This window comes from Apostichopus japonicus, chromosome 14, assembly GCF_037975245.1.
Source record: "Apostichopus japonicus isolate 1M-3 chromosome 14, ASM3797524v1, whole genome shotgun sequence".
In the NCBI taxonomy this organism is placed as follows: Eukaryota; Metazoa; Echinodermata; class Holothuroidea; order Aspidochirotida; family Stichopodidae; genus Apostichopus; species Apostichopus japonicus.
In genome coordinates, this window is record NC_092574.1 from 4,111,567 (window position 1) to 4,131,206 (window position 19,640).

The 19,640-nt window shown below is 34.9% G+C and overlaps 1 protein-coding gene across 8 annotated transcripts in view; it reads right to left on the reverse strand.

Moving 5' to 3' along the window:
• The window catches only part of LOC139980201 (arf-GAP with Rho-GAP domain, ANK repeat and PH domain-containing protein 1-like), a 101,798-nt gene that overhangs the window by 36,797 nt on the left and 45,361 nt on the right, over nucleotides 1–19,640 (reverse strand). For 7 of the 8 annotated variants that reach the window (XM_071991677.1, XM_071991682.1, XM_071991676.1 and 4 more), the window contains 17 exons: nucleotides 18,686–18,739; nucleotides 17,871–17,905; nucleotides 16,568–16,616; nucleotides 15,545–15,651; nucleotides 14,805–14,889; nucleotides 14,516–14,576; nucleotides 11,518–11,571; nucleotides 10,043–10,223; nucleotides 8,848–8,935; nucleotides 7,603–7,635; nucleotides 4,921–4,989; nucleotides 4,428–4,458; nucleotides 3,775–3,815; nucleotides 2,952–3,105; nucleotides 2,644–2,705; nucleotides 1,693–1,763; nucleotides 729–831 (listed from right to left, as the gene is read on the reverse strand). In XM_071991677.1, the coding sequence (XP_071847778.1) occupies nucleotides 729–831; nucleotides 1,693–1,763; nucleotides 2,644–2,705; nucleotides 2,952–3,105; nucleotides 3,775–3,815; nucleotides 4,428–4,458; nucleotides 4,921–4,989; nucleotides 7,603–7,635; nucleotides 8,848–8,935; nucleotides 10,043–10,223; nucleotides 11,518–11,571; nucleotides 14,516–14,576; nucleotides 14,805–14,889; nucleotides 15,545–15,651; nucleotides 16,568–16,616; nucleotides 17,871–17,905; nucleotides 18,686–18,739 (1,278 nt within the window). The remainder of the gene's footprint in view (nucleotides 1–728; nucleotides 832–1,692; nucleotides 1,764–2,643; nucleotides 2,706–2,951; nucleotides 3,106–3,774; nucleotides 3,816–4,427; nucleotides 4,459–4,920; nucleotides 4,990–7,602; nucleotides 7,636–8,847; nucleotides 8,936–10,042; nucleotides 10,224–11,517; nucleotides 11,572–14,515; nucleotides 14,577–14,804; nucleotides 14,890–15,544; nucleotides 15,652–16,567; nucleotides 16,617–17,870; nucleotides 17,906–18,685; nucleotides 18,740–19,640) is intronic. The other variant, XM_071991678.1, reaches the window with a different exon arrangement.

The window sequence follows — 19,640 nt, forward strand, 5'->3', positions numbered from 1 at the left end:
CAAGGGCTTATGGATTACAATTTACACGTCGGTTGGCTTCCAATTCAACATTAAAAATCAAATTTGGAATCTTTTCAATTTAGAAAGTCATTTCAGATGGGAAAACCGTAGATTGCTCTTGGATGCACATCCCACCTTACTATGACCTGGCCGGGTATCAAATCCGGAACCTCCTAATCGCTCAGCCTCATTGCTTCAAATGCCACCGCCTTGATCCACCGAGCCACAGCTCTAGTACCTTTGACCTCCCCAAGAAACAATATGCTTCTTGTATAAATCAATGTGGTACTTCTACACACCAAATATGAATTGGTCTGACATTTCCATCTTCAGATATCATGTTGAAAACTTGGGCGTCACAAACGCACACCTACACAAACGGACACACGCACACACATACATACATGCATATGCCATATTGAATGCAAATGTTACGATTATCTTTGAAACCAAACATACATGTGACAAAACAAACATTCTATTAAATGAATTAAAAATTCTTTTTAAAAAACTCTTCTTGCTCATTTTACAAACTCCTTATAATTTGTCTGTCAGTTTTCCTTTGTAAATTTGGTTAAGTCTATACAAATGTAAAAGGCAGAACTTCCCATTAAAAAAACCTCACCTGTCAGATAACATTTAAGGACATTTAAGGAAAACTTTGGTCATCTGAAAAAAAACCTAAAATAATGGTGATGATGGAACAACTGTTCAAAGTGAAGACTTACTTTAGCTAAAGCAACCATCCATTTTGCTCTTTCTTCTGCTGAATCCGCAGCAAATAAATAAGCTCTCCCAGTGCTTGCACAGAGTTCAAAACAAAACTGGTGACTAATGAAATATATACAAGATATGGAAGCTACATGAAGTTTAAGATAAAGCTATGAAACATATAAACAAACCAATCAAAGCAATTATGTTCACATTTAGATATTTGTGTTTTCAATGGATGATAAACAGCAGTTTAATGTAAAATACTGTCTACTGCTAACCTTATGAAAAGTCTGAATTGCATATAAGGATATACGGAAAACAATTATGTTCACAGTTATTTGGCCTTTTTGTCCATGAATTATTAACAACAGTAAAACTCTGGCTTTGTCTACTCTTTGATTATTTGCTTGTTGTATTATAACAAATTCACATGCAGACACACTGATATGTTATCAAGTCATCACAATACCTTGGAGATGTGTTGCTTATCAACAATGGCATTCTCCTAGTTGCATGTCTGAAGCTAGGTGCTTTGAGTCAGTTCTCTAATGTTGATAGTAAGGTGAAGTACATAACATTTCCTTCATCCTCACTTCAGCAATTCTCTAAAACTGACCTAAGATACTCTGCATTAACCATGCAATGAGAGGGTATTAGACATATGCATGTAATGTTAATAGGGAAATGAATGGGCATATGACTTGTAGATGCATGTAATGTACATAACACAATGTGAGAAGTCATTACAGAATTCTAAAGAGACATCAGGTGTCCCTAAGACTTTGGTCACAAAATAAAAATATACTTCTGCTCATTATTATCTGCTCATTATGATTTTCAAATTTGAAAAAGCTTACAATGCAGGTAGCTTACACCACAAAAAGTTGACAGTTGGCAGTTAAAAAGCAAATCAAGAAATGTCTAAAGAATGGTTTCACTTATTGAAGTTTGTCATCTTCAATGCTATAGGGTGCTTACTTTGACCTTGGTAGAGCTACAGCTATTAAGATCATCTCTGATCCCTCAATCTGGTTCTTGGGTATCTGGGCCTGCAATAAATCAGAAAAGTCTTCAATCCTTACCTGGCTAAACAAATGGATTTCAGTATCAACAAACTGTGCCTTGTAAAGCAAAACTTATATAGCTAAATTTAACAATTTTCAGCTCTTGTTTACCCAAACAATAAGTACTATGTCACAATTTGATCTGTCATTACTACAGTTGAATTGAAAGAAAAAACATACCTTTGTGCCATTAAAACTTGTATGCACCAACCAGAATATTACTTCAACTTTCATTTTTGGACAAGAAGTTCAATCAAATTCAAAAGGAACCAGAATTAACAAATGCTTTTAACCTGCATTTAGTTGTAGTTCTTATATACATACCAATGCATTTAGTTGTAGTTCTTACATACATACCAATGCATTTAGTTGTAGTTCTTACATACATACCAATGCATTTAGTTGTAGTTCTTACATACAGACCAATACATTTTGTTGTAGCTTTTACATACATACCAATGCATTTTGTTGTAGTTCTTACAAACATTTTTCATATATGGGACATCCAATGTCCACTCAATGATCAATATGAACTTTATATGAACTTTCAAGTTCAACCACACCCAACATTTAATATGGGGCTATCACTTTAGAAAGTAAAAATCTGTTAATGCTGTCATTTTGTAGTCATGCCTTTTATAACTAGGTTGTTATGAACGCATCACTTTACCCACAAGTACCCTCGCATGCATGCACCCAGCAACACACTAAAACTCCCAAGAACTGTACCATCTTTGGTTTTCTAAACTCTTATTCTCTTTCACTTACACTGACACTGAACTTTGACAGCATCACTCACTCAGACTTTTAGCAACACAAAAAACGGAATCCTATTTGCAAAAGCTGTAAAACAAAGGGGACTTACTTTTTCATCTGCATAGTACTTAAAGACACCATGTTCCAGGACACAGAAACGTTTTTGAAAATCTAAAATGGAGCAAGCAAAAGCAGATAACCTTGTTGTACAAAAAAAAAAATCACTTTGTGGTTTCTATCCAATGAAACTTAATGTGATCCTCAGTGATAACATCCTGATTGATATGCAACTCTAGCAATGGATGATATGAAATGGATTAAATTACAGAACCTGCCTAATTACTTGATAGCCATTAATTAATTCATCTTTCTGAACAATGAATAACACATTCATAACAAAATATGGACAGCTATTACCTCTTCTATTGCTTCCGGTTTTATAAAGGTATCCACTAAGCTTGATGGATTCCTGACTGGTTTCTTTGGGGGGAGGTATTGGTATTTCCAGCTTGGATGTCTTAGATGTAGGCTGCATATGGTCCAATATATCACAGTTTTGTTTCAACAGCTCCTATGATGGTCAAGACAATTATACTTTAAAATAAGGAAACTAATGTAGCAGAAACAATGTGCCCAACATATTATAAATTATATTAGGTCATAATAACAAGAAAATATTGCTAGTGAGACTAAGATATGATTGATATTGTCCGCTCTCTTCCTGAACTCTGATATAAATACCATGTTAGTAATTTATGCTGCATTGTGAATTGAATTTGCCAGTCTGGTGTTAGCATATTAGACCAAAGTCATGATGAAAATAAGTATGATGTTCAAAGGTTTGCAGATAAAATATGATAAATGTGAATACATCTGAGGGACACACAATTTCCTTCTTTGTCAATATCTAGTGAGATTCAATCAAACAGTACCATACAAATCTCTTAGTTACGTTGATCTGTATCCAACTACATGTGAAGTATAATTTTGTGTTTAGAACATTGAAAATTGATTACAACACAAGACAAAAGACAAATTTGAACCCAATTCAAAAATTCTGAGATTTAATCTAAATCAGAGACCATGGTTGAAGGGGGAGATCTGACTCAGATTTTAAACACTCTCCGCATCAAAGGTCATCCTGATAACAGGGTAACATTGGATGTTGTAGCAAGGCTTTTAAAAACACTATCTATTCAATGCAAAAGTACACAGTGTATGAACTTTAACCAATACTTACATGTATTTGTCGTAAATGTTTATCCTGCGCTATATCCAGAGCTGGAAAAATAATGAGACAAATTTCTGAGTTAACCTACATTCTTGAAGTAGATTGCATATTTGCACATTTCTATGATATACTTAGAATATTGTCTATGAATTAGTTTACTTAAGAGCTAATGCTCATCAGTGCTATAACTGAGATATTAGCAGCAGGAAAGATTTGCTATAAAACATTCCTTTATGGTGTGTTTGACAGTAAGTTTTAAGTGGACTGCTTGTTGCAGATTTCAACCTTCAAAGCAGCTTCAAAGCTGTAAATTATGATACATGTTTATTTTTAACACAATTATTTCAGAGAATTTATCTTCCTTCAGTATGCAAAATAGAAAAGGAAAAAACATTATGCAATGAAACACACCTGGATTTATGGAAAGTGATTACAAACATAAATGTGTTAAGGTTCATGAATTAAAGTAGCACATTACACATTTGATTTATTTATCCTGTAATATGAAGTAAGTGCTGTCAGCATTTTATTGTGTGAGATACAGGCCATGCCAAAGTAAATAAAACATGCACATAAAGAAAACACTATACTTTATGTTTGATAAGGGCTGTAGTTTTGACTAAGTAATGATAAAGTAATCGATGAACAAACTTGAGAATTACCTGACCTCCCTGATTCATTCTTGAATTGAGGCTAAAAAAAAATAATCATAATAAGATTTTGTACTGTTGTGAAGCAAATGAAATGGAACAAAAATTGGTTTCAGAGAACCCAAATGAGAGGTACTTCCACAATATGATATGGTTATTGAAACAATATTAAAGAACTTATAGATGGTCCAAGCACTGGCTATTCTTTTATGTCAAAGTTTGAAGTTATGGTTGTAGGTTCTTAATACAGTTCCACGTATTTGCAGTGAGCAGGATAGTATGTTTAAGTTGGAACTGAGCCAAGTTACCAAACAGTTGTAATGTCATTACGGCATGAGGAAAACTGCAGGAGTTGTGATTATAACTACTTCCTCGCATCCAACAGGATGCAATGGATGTAGCTAACCATTCACTGAGATCAAACTAACAAGTATCATGTACTACACTAGCTTTGTAAGGTTTCAATACTCATTACATTAAAATACAATAAACCAATTTTACTTACATCTGCACCTGAAAACACTAATCGGAGGCACTCCCTCAGGTTTTCATTTTCAACTGCAAGGATTAGAGACTGTAGACAAATGCAAGACTGTTAGTTTCCTGAATCTCTTAAATGTTTCATGAAAGAGATATGGGAATATCTTTGCTGCTTATTTTTATACCTGCATAACTTCAAGGTTGTACGACCCATTGTATGGAATGAAAGTATATCTCTCCCCAAATATAGGGCAAAGGTGCTGTGTGCAATTGAGAATTATGCCATCTCAAAATAATTTTGAAATAGTTTAGCATGCTCACATCAGATAATATCTATATGGTAGGTATGGTGATCAAGAGAAGCAGGATAATGTAGAGTATATATTATGTGAAATGTTACATGAGAGATATCTTCTGACAATATAGCACTAAAGATATCACCATTAAAATCAAAGAGATATTACGGATGATACTGTACATAGAAGAGTGTACCGAAACAACTAGGATTGCTCATTAGTGAATCATAGCTACAGAAAACATGCATGGTCACACAAGGAAAGAAAAACCATGTTTGAGAACACACAATCTATTATAAACAACAGATACTTGGGTATTAAAACAGTTCAAAGGACCAAGTACCTTATACTGTGTCTAACAAGACAGAGAATCACACAGAGCACACAGTACAAGCATGTCTGCTCCATTTCTAATGTAAGACAAACTGCCTGCAACAGCCTATAATATTTCAGAATAATCAAATTAAAATTTCACAACAGTGATGCTATTGATGAATGCATGTGTACTACAGAATGGACCAATTTGTGGTAACCATAGAGTGTGTGCCTATTAGTTACCAAAGAGAAGGACTTAAATGCATCAGGGCTACCATGGAACTGGTACTAGTACTGGAACTAGTAGTACCTGGAACTGGTACTAGTACTGGAACTGTTACTATCAGTACAAAGACTGATCAAACTATTAACAAATTAGTCAAGCCTATGCCACTGATTGTTACTATATCAGGATATACAAGAATCCAATAGCTATTGACACACATCAATAAGTCCCTTACATCAGTTGCCAGTTTTCCTTCAGTTTCCTTTCAAGACTAGCCAACAATCTGGCATTAATTGATTTGAAAGTTTAAACATCCATAAAACTACAAAGAAAGCAATAAAAAGGCCTTCTTAGCCATGATTTGAGCTACCCAAAAATAGGTGTTACTGATGCTATAATAAAAATCTATTCTAATAGCTTGGTTTCACTTTCTTTGAGCATAGGCAAACACTACTGCTTATAATAGAACACACTGAATTTAATGGTCTAATATTTTCTGAAAAAGTATAATAATGAACCCTTCTCTATTCACACATTCATTATAGTTCAACCATCTTTCTGTTTCCTATTAACACTGTGCTGATCTATTTCCTAGGTACACAACATGAAATACTAACAGCAGGAAAACCATACATTCTGCGGAAGATTTTCTATAAACATACAATGCAGTTACAATATACTATACTGTAGCTATATGAGACAGGGTTGCATGAAAGACATGATACTCCACTAAGTAAATAAATTGAGAGAATTGACCCAAAAAAAACAAGTCACATTTCCTAATGCACATTACTTTTGCACTATTCCCCATTGTAAGTAGCTAACATTATTAACAGGCTCCTCAGAATTTGGTTAGTTATTTTCAACGTTGATAAGCAATGGGTTAAAAATATTAGATTACATAACAGCAACATGCGAACAACAACGATGAATACAAAATAAATTGCTGGAGAACTTGCAAAAAAGTGACCAACAGATGCATGGTTATTGTTAATAATGTTTTAAAGGTAAGTCCAAGGTGCAGTGAGGTCATGGGTCACATTTTAAGTTTTTACTTCCAGTGGCATAGCAAGGAACAAACTGGTCCTGGTGAAGCAACAAAAACAGGCCTCAAAGAAGAGTCAACATTTACCCAAGCTCAAACATGTAATTTGACATGGATGGGAATTTTCACATATTTGGTATCTTCAGATGCATGGATATGGCACTCTCAGGCTTTGTCTGTTAAAGACAGGATTTTGATTTCAATATTTGGTGGGTATTGAGAGAGAACTTTAAGAACTGCACTGAACAGTATTAAAGACAAAAGAAATGAATACAATCTTGATACTACAACCGTCTTGAGATGATTGGTGGTCAATGACACTGATCCCTCCCCTCTCCCTGCTGGGGCCTGGGCCATGGGAGTTTGCACTGCTGGGGCCTGGGCCATGGGAGTTTGCACTGCTGGGGCCTGGGCCATGGGAGTTTGCAATGCTGGGACATGGGCCATGGGAGTTTGCACTGCTGGGGCCTGGGCCATGGGAGTTTGCACTGCTGGGGCCTGGGTCATGGGAGTTTGCACTGCTGGGGCCTGGGCCATGGGAGTTTGCACCAATGATTAAGTCACAACAAGGAGAGAAACCTGAGTTCCTCCATGTTAGTATCAAGAGGACTTCCTTGGTCATTGGAAAATGGATATATTACACCACAAATACTAAAACACATCAAGGAAGATTTAGTTAAGCATTCTGTACACTCAACAGAGTGACATTATGTAGATTATATATCACAATGGATGACAGATGCACAAAATGCAATTTGAAATGCATGCTACATTTGTAAGTTTTGGTGTTAACAACTACTAGGGGCAACACACACAAAAACTTACACGAGAAAGCGTAGACTTTTTCACCGACTTCCTCTGAAAAATTGTATCATCAACATTGCATGAATAGACTGACATAATTGAGAACATCAAAAAAGCAAGTCCAGGTGACCCCTCTCCCACCCAACCTTCCCACACCTTTTACAAAAAAAGATGCAAGTGTTTAAAGAGTAGCAAATGTCTTTAAGGTATGCCACACAACCATTGAAAATGTACATCGGTAAAGACAACTTTCTTATTAAACACCTTATTTAACCCTGATTATAACCCTGATTATATCCCTTTGGAGGTTTCAATACTCTGTGTAAGAGCCAACAACATGAAGGTGAAATGTCATGCAGAAGTCTATCACATCTAATGACAAGTTCTTAAAACCACATTTTTTGTTGAATTTGCTACAAACTGGTGGTAGCATACATGACCATTGAAGAAGCACCAGCTATCTGATAAAGCAGTCAATTATTTTAGTCCAGTTAAGTTGCTCAAGGTAAGATGGCACTGGGTATCAAGGTTTGTAAATGAAACAAAGCAATACACTCAATTTATGGGATACAAAAATTGCTTGTATTCTGTGAAATTGTTCATAATTTGCTAATTAGGGGAAACCAGATAATTGTAACCAGCAAAGATCATTTAAGCTAGATTTAGGTTGTCCAATTATGACTGAATATAACATGGCATGGTCAGAGAGACTCAATGTTACAAAACCAGACAGCTCTTAAGTAAGTTGTCAAAGAATACTACAAAAACAAACCCAGCTATCTGCAGCAATGTATTAATATCACAATAGTTTGACAGTTAGGAAGACATCAAGGCAAGTGCTGGATACATGATATTGTGTCCATAATAGTCAAATAGCCTAGTTGCTGCCTATCCAATGGAGCTAGGTTTGACAATATGTGGAAATATTGACATTTATTGACATGTCAAGTTATATTATTACAATATTACCATAACATTTGACAAATTGTGAAAATGTTGAGATGCCATGTTATGTACAGCACTTGTAAACACTTCAAAAACATGATACTTGTTGACTTGTCAAGTTACACTAACATGAAATCTTGTCAAAAGGTACCATAAATAAAACAAATAAGTACCATAAATATGCAACTTGATTGTCCCTTCAGTCCCACCGTAAATACGTAATATAATATGTGTAACACTGTACAATAACACTGTGTACTCTCAGTACAGGTATATATCTGTTAGGAATTTAAGTGGAGGAAATTAAGGAAGTAAACTCACCCTGTTCAAGAAAGACCTCTCCACTTCCACTTTGGCACAATATTTTGCATGTTTGTATTTGGCTTCTATAAACACTTGCCTGTCCTCACTGAAAAAGGAACAAAATGGAGAGGTTTCCTCTATACTTCCTTTTACCATTTTTTTTTTAGAGAAATCTAAACATCACCTCAACTTCCTGTCAATAAAATTCTGCAATGGTAATTTATATATATTATCACATCTTAATGAGCACACGTTAAAAATGATACAATGCAGACAAATATGAACAGAGACAGTCTTGGTGTGCCTTTTAGACAGCCTCACAGCTTACTTTGTTGTTTATACAGTATACTAACATTGATTCATTTTGATTCTTACTGCCCAAAAAAAGTGTCTTATAATCATAATAATGTGTACACTTGGTATTGCGCGAGTATCCCCCCGAAGACGCTCATGGTGCAATGCCTATAACCAACCGTCTATTATATTACATAACGGTTCTCAAGTCACTGTGGACGATACACGATGAGCTGCCACATAGGGCGCTAAATCGTATTTAGAGATCAGACACACATATTCCCCCACTCCGTACTGATATGCTGAGCACCAAGCAAGATGGCAGTAGGTCCCATTTTTAAAGTCTTTGGTATGACTTGGCCCGGAGTCGAACCCCGAACCTTCCGGCTGATAAGCGGATGCTCTAACCACTAGGCTAACCAGTAGTGTGATCCTACATAGGACTAAATCCTTAACCTTCATACCTGATATTCTTTGTTTCTATGTAGTTAGTTATAGGTCATTAATAATTGTTATTAATAATTTATTCTGTTTAATGCATTGATTAAACCTGACCCATTATTGCCTTGTTAGATGTGCATTAACTTTCAATAAAGTACAAATCATAGGAAATTTATGTTTACGATTTCATCTCAGTGAACTTGCAGTTTTATCGAGATATTAGATAAGTTTACATCTTTGACAAAGTTTTTCAGTTTCATTCCTACCAAATAACTGTAATGATGCAATCATTTGACACTTCTGCAGGACCTCATGATGAAAGAAATTCCCAAGCCAACATAATGAGACCATAAAGAGATATTCTAGCTGTTCATTAATGAGTCACATAGATTTGTAAAGGATGACAATTTCCCTTCATAAATAGCATGTTTCATTGCCCACATTATACCATAGAAGAAAACAAACACAGAAAACTTACAAGGTGTCTCCAGGATGTAACTTTATTTCATCTTCGTCCTGTAAATTACCTTCCCAGAATGCATTGCTGGTTTGGTTACCAATGTTAATCATCATACCTAGTAAGTCTTCAGTCCAAACCTTTTCATCCATTTTCAAGGAGCGCACTTTTGATATATGAACCCCTAAGTTCCTGTGACATCCTGTGAGTGAATTAAAAAAGGAGTCATCTCTGAGAAGTTTGCTGCAATTAATTACTTAAGTTGATATAGTGCAGGGTACTTCATGCTAAACCTGCTTACTATGAGTAGTGTGTTCCATACAAACACTGGTGTAACTAATCACCTAAAGGATGTGCAATCATATGGTAATTCTCTAACTTATTTGTTGACTACAAACAGTTTTCATAAGTTACGTTCAACTGCTGTGAGAATGTAGCCAAGATTGAATTTAAGCATTGTCAAACAAAGTAAACTGACATGTTTGAGGTATTAAACACATATTGTGAAACTTGTGAACGTGCTGCTTGACTATAAGTTGTGCCCAACTAGCAGCTTTATGTTGAAATACCCAAAGGATGACTACTTTAATATCCTTAATACATTCATAGCTAAAAGTTGCCTTCCTTAAATATGCATCATCCATATATCCATCCTTTTAGTGTTGTTGGGAATGTTGATATGAGTTTTGCTATGACAAGCTAACCTATGCAATATCAATGCAATTGAAAGAAAGATGACAAACACATCACAAGAAATTTTACATATTTTGTGAGAGTTACATTTCATAATCAATGGACTAATGGATGGTTTGTAAAATTGCTGTTTGTGAGAGGTTTGTGTTTATTCCTTCAATTTTTGTCCAAAATTGAAAAAGGTCAAATGTTTGTGTAATTAGCACTGTTATGATCTATACATGTGTTGCTGTTGGCCCTATATATGGTCAAAACATTTGGTCAACTAGCCATTTGTAGTCAATGTTTTTTGGGGGGCTCACATGGATTTTATATTAGGTGACATTGATTTAGTGAGTTAACACTATCACATAAAATAGCTAAGGATTGACTGCATAAAAGCACTGACCCTCAATCCATTTAGTGATTGCAGGTAGATTAATGACTGAGCAGAATATTAGTATCATGGAAAGAATTTTAAGAAATTTAAGAAATATGTTACATTCCACTGAAATTAATCCAATAACCTCTAAAGCATACTTAGTTTTAAATTGTTGACACAGCAACCATGAATATTTGCAAACTTTGTGTTTCAGTAAAAAGTAGTAAAATACTTAAAAATACATGAATACCAACAACTGGAAATGAACCAATGAGTCACTACTATATCAATATTTAGATCTTGGGAAGTTAGTTTCAACTGAAATATTGGCAATTCATTTCCCAAGGAAGTGCTAGATTAACACAATGGTAAAATAACCATGAAAATCATTTAAATACCTATAATGGTATAAACTGCTTTAATTCCTTTAATTACTACTAACCTGAACAAGCTTTGCATATAACAATTCCAAGGTTAATTGAAGCCCAATCAGGATCTTCACAGAAGAAAAAAGAAGAATATATGAATATAAAAACAGTTAAAGTTATGGTCACGTCCTGCTACAACAGATTAGAAGTTACTGAAAAAATAATATTTTTAACATATATTCACAAAGATTAAAATTAGTGATGAGATTGCAGAAAACTGCATGGTCCCTTTAAGGTAACATTCTGTCCAACAGGGATACTTTTGTCTATGGTGACAAAAGCAGTTCCAAGCATAGTCCATATATGAGACCATAGATTATTGAGCAAAACCAGGCCTGTATCTAGAAATTCTGATTTGGGGGCACCAACAATTTAAGGGAGGCACAATGGCTGTGTTCTATAACTTGTGCAGTTTTCTTCATGAAGAAGGATGGTGGTAAAAATGGTTGCTACAGTAGTCTGCACAGAGTAGGGCAGCGACAGAGAGGGGGGGGGGGGGGACTTCACATATTAAACACGAGAAGAGCTATACAGCTCTCATGGGCCTAACCATGTATAATTCTGGCAAAGGGAGAGGCATTCAGGGCCCGGAATAAGATCAAGGGATCCCCACTGACAGACAGCATATTACAACAACAACAAAAGTCCTAGTTTACAGTACATAAATATATATAAAATTTAAGCACAGCACAACCTACATATTCGAAAATTCTTCAACATCGTTTCAAAAGTTGCAAGGGCTACCCCTCTCCGAATCTTATCCCCACCCCCCCTAGACTCAGAAGTGATGGTTGCACCACTTACAGCACTTACACTACACAATATGATAGATCTACTACACATAGCATGACAGACTACCACAAACAGTACTGCAGAGCCAATGAACATACTCATACAGGATAAATACCAATTATAGTACAGACCTACTACATGCAATATACCATACAGGATAAATACCTATTATAGCACAGAAATACTACATGCAATATTATAGCACAGACCTACTACATGCAATATACCATACAGGATAAATACCTATTATAGCACAGACCTACTACATGCAATATACCATACAGGATAAATACCTATTATAGCACAGACCTACAACATGCAATATACCATACAGGATAAATACCTATTATAGCACAGACCTACTACATGCAAGTTACCATACAGGATAAATACCTATTATAGTACAGACCTACTACATGCAATATACCATACAGGATAAATACCTATTATAGCACAGAAATACTACATGCAATATACCATACAGGATAAATACCTATTATAGCACAGACCTACTACTTGCAATATACCATACAGGATAAATACCTATTATAGCACAGAAATACTACATGCAATATACCATACAGGATAAATACCTATTATTGCACAGCCCTACTACATGCAATATACCATACAGGATAAATACCTATTATAGTACAGACCTACTACATGCAATATACCATACAGGATAAATACCTATTATAGCACAGAAATACTACATGCAATATACCATACAGGATAAATACCTATTATTGCACAGCCCTACTACATGCAATATACCATACAGGATAAATACCTATTATAGTACAGACCTACTACATGCAATATACCATACAGGATAAATACCTATTATTGCACAGCCCTACTACATGCAATATACCATACAGGATAAATACCTATTATAGTACAGACCTACAACATGCAATATACCATACAGGATAAATACCTATTATAGCACAGAAATACTACATGCAATATACCATACAGGATAAATACCTATTATTGCACAGCCCTACTACATGCAATACACCATACAGGATAAATACCTTTTATAGCACATACCTACAACATGCAATATACTAGACTTGCTTGTAATATAACAGACCATCACTGCCAGTAAAACAGTACTTCATCAATCACATTCAACAAATACCTATTATAGTACAGACCTACTACATGCCATATACCATACAGGATAAATACCTATTATAGTACAGACCTACTACAAGCAATATACCATACAGGATAAATACCTATTATAGTACAGACCTACTTCTTGCAATATACCATACAGAATAAATACCTATTATAGTACAGACCTACTTCTTGCAATATACCATACAGGATAAATACCTATTATTGCACAGACCTACTTCTTGCAATATACCATACAGGATAAATACCTATTATAGTACAGACCTACTACATGCAATATACCATACAGGATAAATACCTATTATAGCACAGAAATACTACATGCAATATACCATACAGGATAAATACCTATTATAGTACAGACCTACTTCTTGCAATATACCATACAGAATAAATACCTATTATAGTACAGACCTACTACATGCAATATACCATACAGGATAAATACCTATTATAGTACAGACCTACTTCTTGCAATATACCATACAGGATAAATACCTATTATAGTACAGACCTACTACATGCAATATACCATACAGGATAAATACCTATTATAGTACAGACCTACTTCTTGCAATATACCATACAGGATAAATACCTATTATAGTACAGACCTACTTCTTGCAATATACCATACAGGATAAATACCTATTATAGTACAGACCTACTACACACATATCTGATGGACTGACAAAATGATTGAATAAAGTAGATTCTCATAGCAGGCTGCACTTTAGTACAGACTATACGTAAATCACATAACATGTAACAACAAACCACTACTTATTGTTACATTAATATAACATTGTCAAGTAAGGACTACCATAGAAGAAGCTTAGAAATCTCTGCTATATCTCTGTTCCTTGCTCCTTTGCTGTTAGCCAGTGTTATTATCAACAAAGGCTATCAACACCTTCATTGCTTCCTTTCACAAAAACAATAAGGAAATATAGATAGTATAGACAGTTATTAATGGTAGGGCTGTTTTCTTCAAGTAGTTTGTACACACGGCTTCCTTGTTAGCACGGATATAAATACAAGACTTGTACCAAGGTAATATGTACTTACCTCTCATGGAACACTCTGCACAATATTTATTGCTGCTATTCTGCCAAACAGTCTCCAGAAACTATAAAGAGAAATAATATTCTTAAGAATAGTACTCATATTGTGTAAAACTGGACTATAATAGCCATTTGGGCTTATAACTTGATATAAAGTTGGAACAGAACCTAACTAGTCCTTAAAATAAAAAGAATAAACATAAGGGAGGTTTAGTAATCGTTGGGACATTACGGGACATCAAAGAAGATCACACAATGAAGATGTTTCCCTGATCTGTAATTAGGCCTCTCACCTGGCGAGAAGAAAGACCCTCTTGGATGGCTTCTTCGAAGGCACTCCGCCACTGAGATGTTTCTATCGGACTATCAGCTGACAAACTTTAGAAAAATTTGTAAAAGATTTGTATCAACTATGAATTTCAGAATGAACAAAATATCAGTTGGTGTGACACAGGAATGAACTCATTAGATCAACTTTCTGGTGACCAAAGAATTATTGTAAAGACATAAAAGACATGTGCATATGATGAGAATAAGGGCCATAAATAATTCAAGACCAGAAAATAGAGCATAGAGTCTTAGCTTTACTTCAAAGACTAATGCAGCTTGCTATTTGACCAGAATCTGACTAAAATATCCACAAATACCTTGCTGAAGGCTCTCAGTAAGGCAGCAAGTTATTTTTCTTGTTAAAGGATTACTTAAGACTGTGAGGGAAATTCCAGGAATTATGGTAAAACCATACAGGTGAATCCCCAACCCTCCCCCCCCCCCAAAAAAAAATGGTGAAAAGTTGGTGCTTAAATTTGTGAACCCTCAATTTACTAACATATGATCACTTAAATAGCATTCTCCCTTTATTTTACTTACTTTATAATTTCTTAAATTCAAACAAGAATACTGCCACTTTTTATGCTAATGAAACTAGACTCAGTTATTGACTCCTGAGAGAGTGTTGTGGTAAAACATAGCTAAATGTACCAAGAACCAACTTGTTATAGTTATGAGTAGAGGAATACAACATCAAACTTACAAGTACATGGAGGAAGGAGTTGTGAGCTGTAATCTACTCTTGGCGACCTCCTTCACATTGGCAAGCTTCATTTCAATATCACAAATTGCAACAGCCGCATCAAAGTCCTGATAATGAAAAGCAAATGAACAATAGTACAACCGTACAGTCTGTGATAACAGCCATCTCAAGAGCATCTAACTTACTAGACAGGCTCCAATAAGTATGAATAAATCTAACTTACTAGACAGGCTCCAATTAGTATGAATAAATCTAACTTACTAGACAGGCTCCAATTAGTATGTATAAATCTAACTTACTAGACAGGCTCCAATAAGTATGAATAAATCTAACTTAAAAGACAGGCTCCAATAAGTATGAATAAATCTAACTTACTAGACAGGCTCCAATTAGTATGTATAAATCTAACTTACTAGACAGGCTCCAATAAGTATGAATAAATCTAACTTAAAAGACAGGCTCCAATAAGTATGAATAAATCTAACTTACTAGACAGGCTCCAATTAGTATGTATAAATCTAACTTACTAGACAGGCTCCAATAAGTATGAATAAATCTAACTTACTAGACAGGCTCCAATTAGTATGAATAAATCTAACTTAAAAGACAGGCTCCAATAAGTATGAATAAATCTAACTTACTAGACAGGCTCAAATTAGTATGAATAAATCTAACTTACTATAGACAGGCTCCAATTAGTATGAATAATCACAGATAGCAAATTAAATTTGATTCAAAATACACAACGTTTTTAGTTATACTATATAAACTTATTGATAGGATCACACAATTATTTATTCCAATGATCTGCAACATTAATCATTAATGTTATATCCAGGAAAACATAAAGCTGTCTTCTGACAGATGATAACATATTTAGCTCCCACGAACAACAGGAATTCCTTCCCAGCATGATGTAATAGTCAGAAAAGATTAGTTGTTACAGAAGACATTAACTCCATTTTGCAACATTTCTGTATTCAATATCATTGCAAAGCTGAGGATAAAAACAATGTGCTCTACCATTTTAGATTTGTAAATGCAGAGCATCTCTCCTTTAACAGCTACATATCTGAGAAGGTGAAAGAGAAAAAACAAGAAACAATAGCAGCATTAGTTATGAAAGACTGATTTCATCAAGCAAGTAAACCATTCTGCTTTATACAAGTTTGTTTCCCCATTTCTTTTGCTCATTGATGCAAACAGAAGTCTTGTTTCGGCAACTTTTTCCCCCCCATTTTTTACACAATTACAAATGATGACACCACTAACACAGCCTTTTCGGAAGTTATTAATTCCATCATTTACTATACAATAGGGTCAGCGATACTACATTGCAACTTGGATGACAGCTTTATGTCAATTTCTTCATTTGAACTGTTAGGAAGATATTGTAGTAAATCAACAATTTTCTTATTCAACATGTTTTTGGGCATAAGGCCCCAGCAGTAGTAACAAATCAAAACACACATGTTACTTAGTGTGACCTTAAACACACCTAGAACATGCCTTTGGAACACAATTTAAGTACATACCTGACATGGTTGTTTGTCATGGTGGGCAAGATTATTTAATACCAAGGTTTCAACAGTGTCAATTTTAATATGCACTTAGTGTAGGACTAATCAGTATACCTGAACTAGAGTATTATAGCCAGTTCATTTCATATTTAATTATACATATAGGCTCGTTAGCACATAAGACAATGTATCAAGGATATACAGCCCTTCATCTGCTTAGTTTACATCACAAATCATGTTGTTTTAACACAAAGGAAATATTGCAGAAATGACAATTTTCTGCAGAAACAACAGAAAAAAGCTGCAGAAATTAGTTTTACAAAAGAACACTATTTTGCAAAAGTAAAGAGGTTGCAGAAACAAGCATTTTTTTTGGCAAAAGCAACAATGTTTTTGCACAGGCCCTTGAATTGAGAGTACATTTTTAAGCTAAGCAGACATTTCAATGTATCAAATTTCACATCAAACATTTTGCAAGCAAAGTACAAAAATTGAGGGCATTTCATCTTGCAAGAATAATCCCTTACAGTTATGAATAAGATAACCCAATTGTAGTTTTCAACTAGCAATGTCAAATAGTTTATCCCCCACACGAGTTATGTTTGTCCGCCACCAGTATAGCCGTTCCTGAGCTCCATTTGGGAGTTTATCAAATTCCTCTCTAAAGATCTCCCATCCATGAAAACAAGATAGAATCAAGTCTCAAGACTGGTGATTGTATTAAGATATTAATTAGCAAAGAATCACTCCACGAGAAGCTTCTACCATGGGCACCAAGGCAGCACAAGCTACAAACTTAATCTTACCTCTTTGCGCTTACGCCTTCAAATTTGAGGTACCCCTAGAAAATAAAATCAAGAATATATTATTGATTATCTCCAAAGATGGATGTGACCGCTACTTTAGCAAACTGAATTCACTGAAATGTAAAGACACTATACTGATAGTTCTTGAATAAATGTTCAAACAAATAACATCCCAAGCCTCCTTTTGTTTTATCTTTGATAATTGCCTCATCTTGTTATAAACGTTGTATTAATCATTTGGGTTCCTGGTTCCCTGTATGCTGCTCAACACTGCATGTTGTAGAAGTTAGCTATGTTAAAGGTAATGGTAAGTCAAATAAACCGGATTATATTTATCCTGGTAACTAGCAAACCTTACAATCTGTGCTTAAAATACTGGATATGTTAATAAGTTCACTGTAATCTGAAAACACTGGTAACACATTGCATTTTTGGTCAACTTATTTGCTAATCATTTAGAGATATAAAGCAACATATAATTGTCATGTTAATACCACATACAGTTTCTGTTTGAAAGATCCCACATATAAGGTCAAGATATCCACGTTGATCCGGCATATAAGGTCGGGATATCAACGTTGATCCGGCATATAAGGTCGGGATATCAACGTTGAACATGTGTTTACTGTATATAAGGTCAGGATATCCATGTTGAACATGTGTATACTGCTTGTAAGGTCGGGATATCCATGTTGAACATGTGTATACTGCATATAAGGTCAGGATGTCAATGTTGAACATGTGTATACTGCATATAAGGTCAGGATATCCATGTTGAACATGTGTATACTGCAGGTTCATAACAAGGAACTTACTTCTTTATCAGGACTACTCATATTTCCACCAATAGGGAAACCTCCTGGTGGCAGCTGCTCGGGAAGAATATAGATAATAGACAAAACGGTAAACATGTAATGACAACTATGAACAGAATAACATGGTAAAATAGATGTTAACCACCACTGAAGACACTCAGATACTAAGATCAAAATGTCAACAGTAATGATTTTGTGACTACACATTTGAGATATTAGGAGAAACTATCCCGTTATTAGAAAATTTTGACATTAAGAAATTGAGATATTGCAATCAAGACCTTGACATTTGAATATCTGAATATTAACACAGATTGCCTGCCATCTATAGGCTCTTATAACACAGAGTGCCATCATTAGGCTTTTATTACATAGAATGCCATCTTTAATCTATTTATACACAGGTTGCCAAAGACTCTTACTATGCATAGAGTGATCTAGCATCTAGCATAGAGTGCATCTCTAGCAAACATGAGAGTGTTCTCTCTGTCTGTGTTATGTTCCCCTCACTCTATCTCTTGCATTTTCTTTATCATTTTGCTGACTGTTGTCCTCTAATCAACCAGTACTTATTTACATATTTACTTCTACTCATTTGTCTAAATGTACCAAGTTACCTGTCAGTCATCCTTATTTTGTAATAATTATTTCTGTAATTATGCCTCTTTTGCCTCTGTAGTCGATCCTGATGAGATCAAACATACATCTGCCTACATACAGGCGGCACTTACCAAAGATTCAATAGTTCAAGTGTATACATTACACAGTAATATCATACAAGCAATCCACTGAGGATGTGAAAATTAGTAAAAAACAACTTTCACTTTGAACTGAAAATGTATGAAGTAAGCAGACTACACGTCACGTCAAAGTCAACTATCTGACACCAAATGTAAATAATCAAATATATCATCAAACATTACCAACGGAAAGAAAACCTCCAGAAAAGGAAACA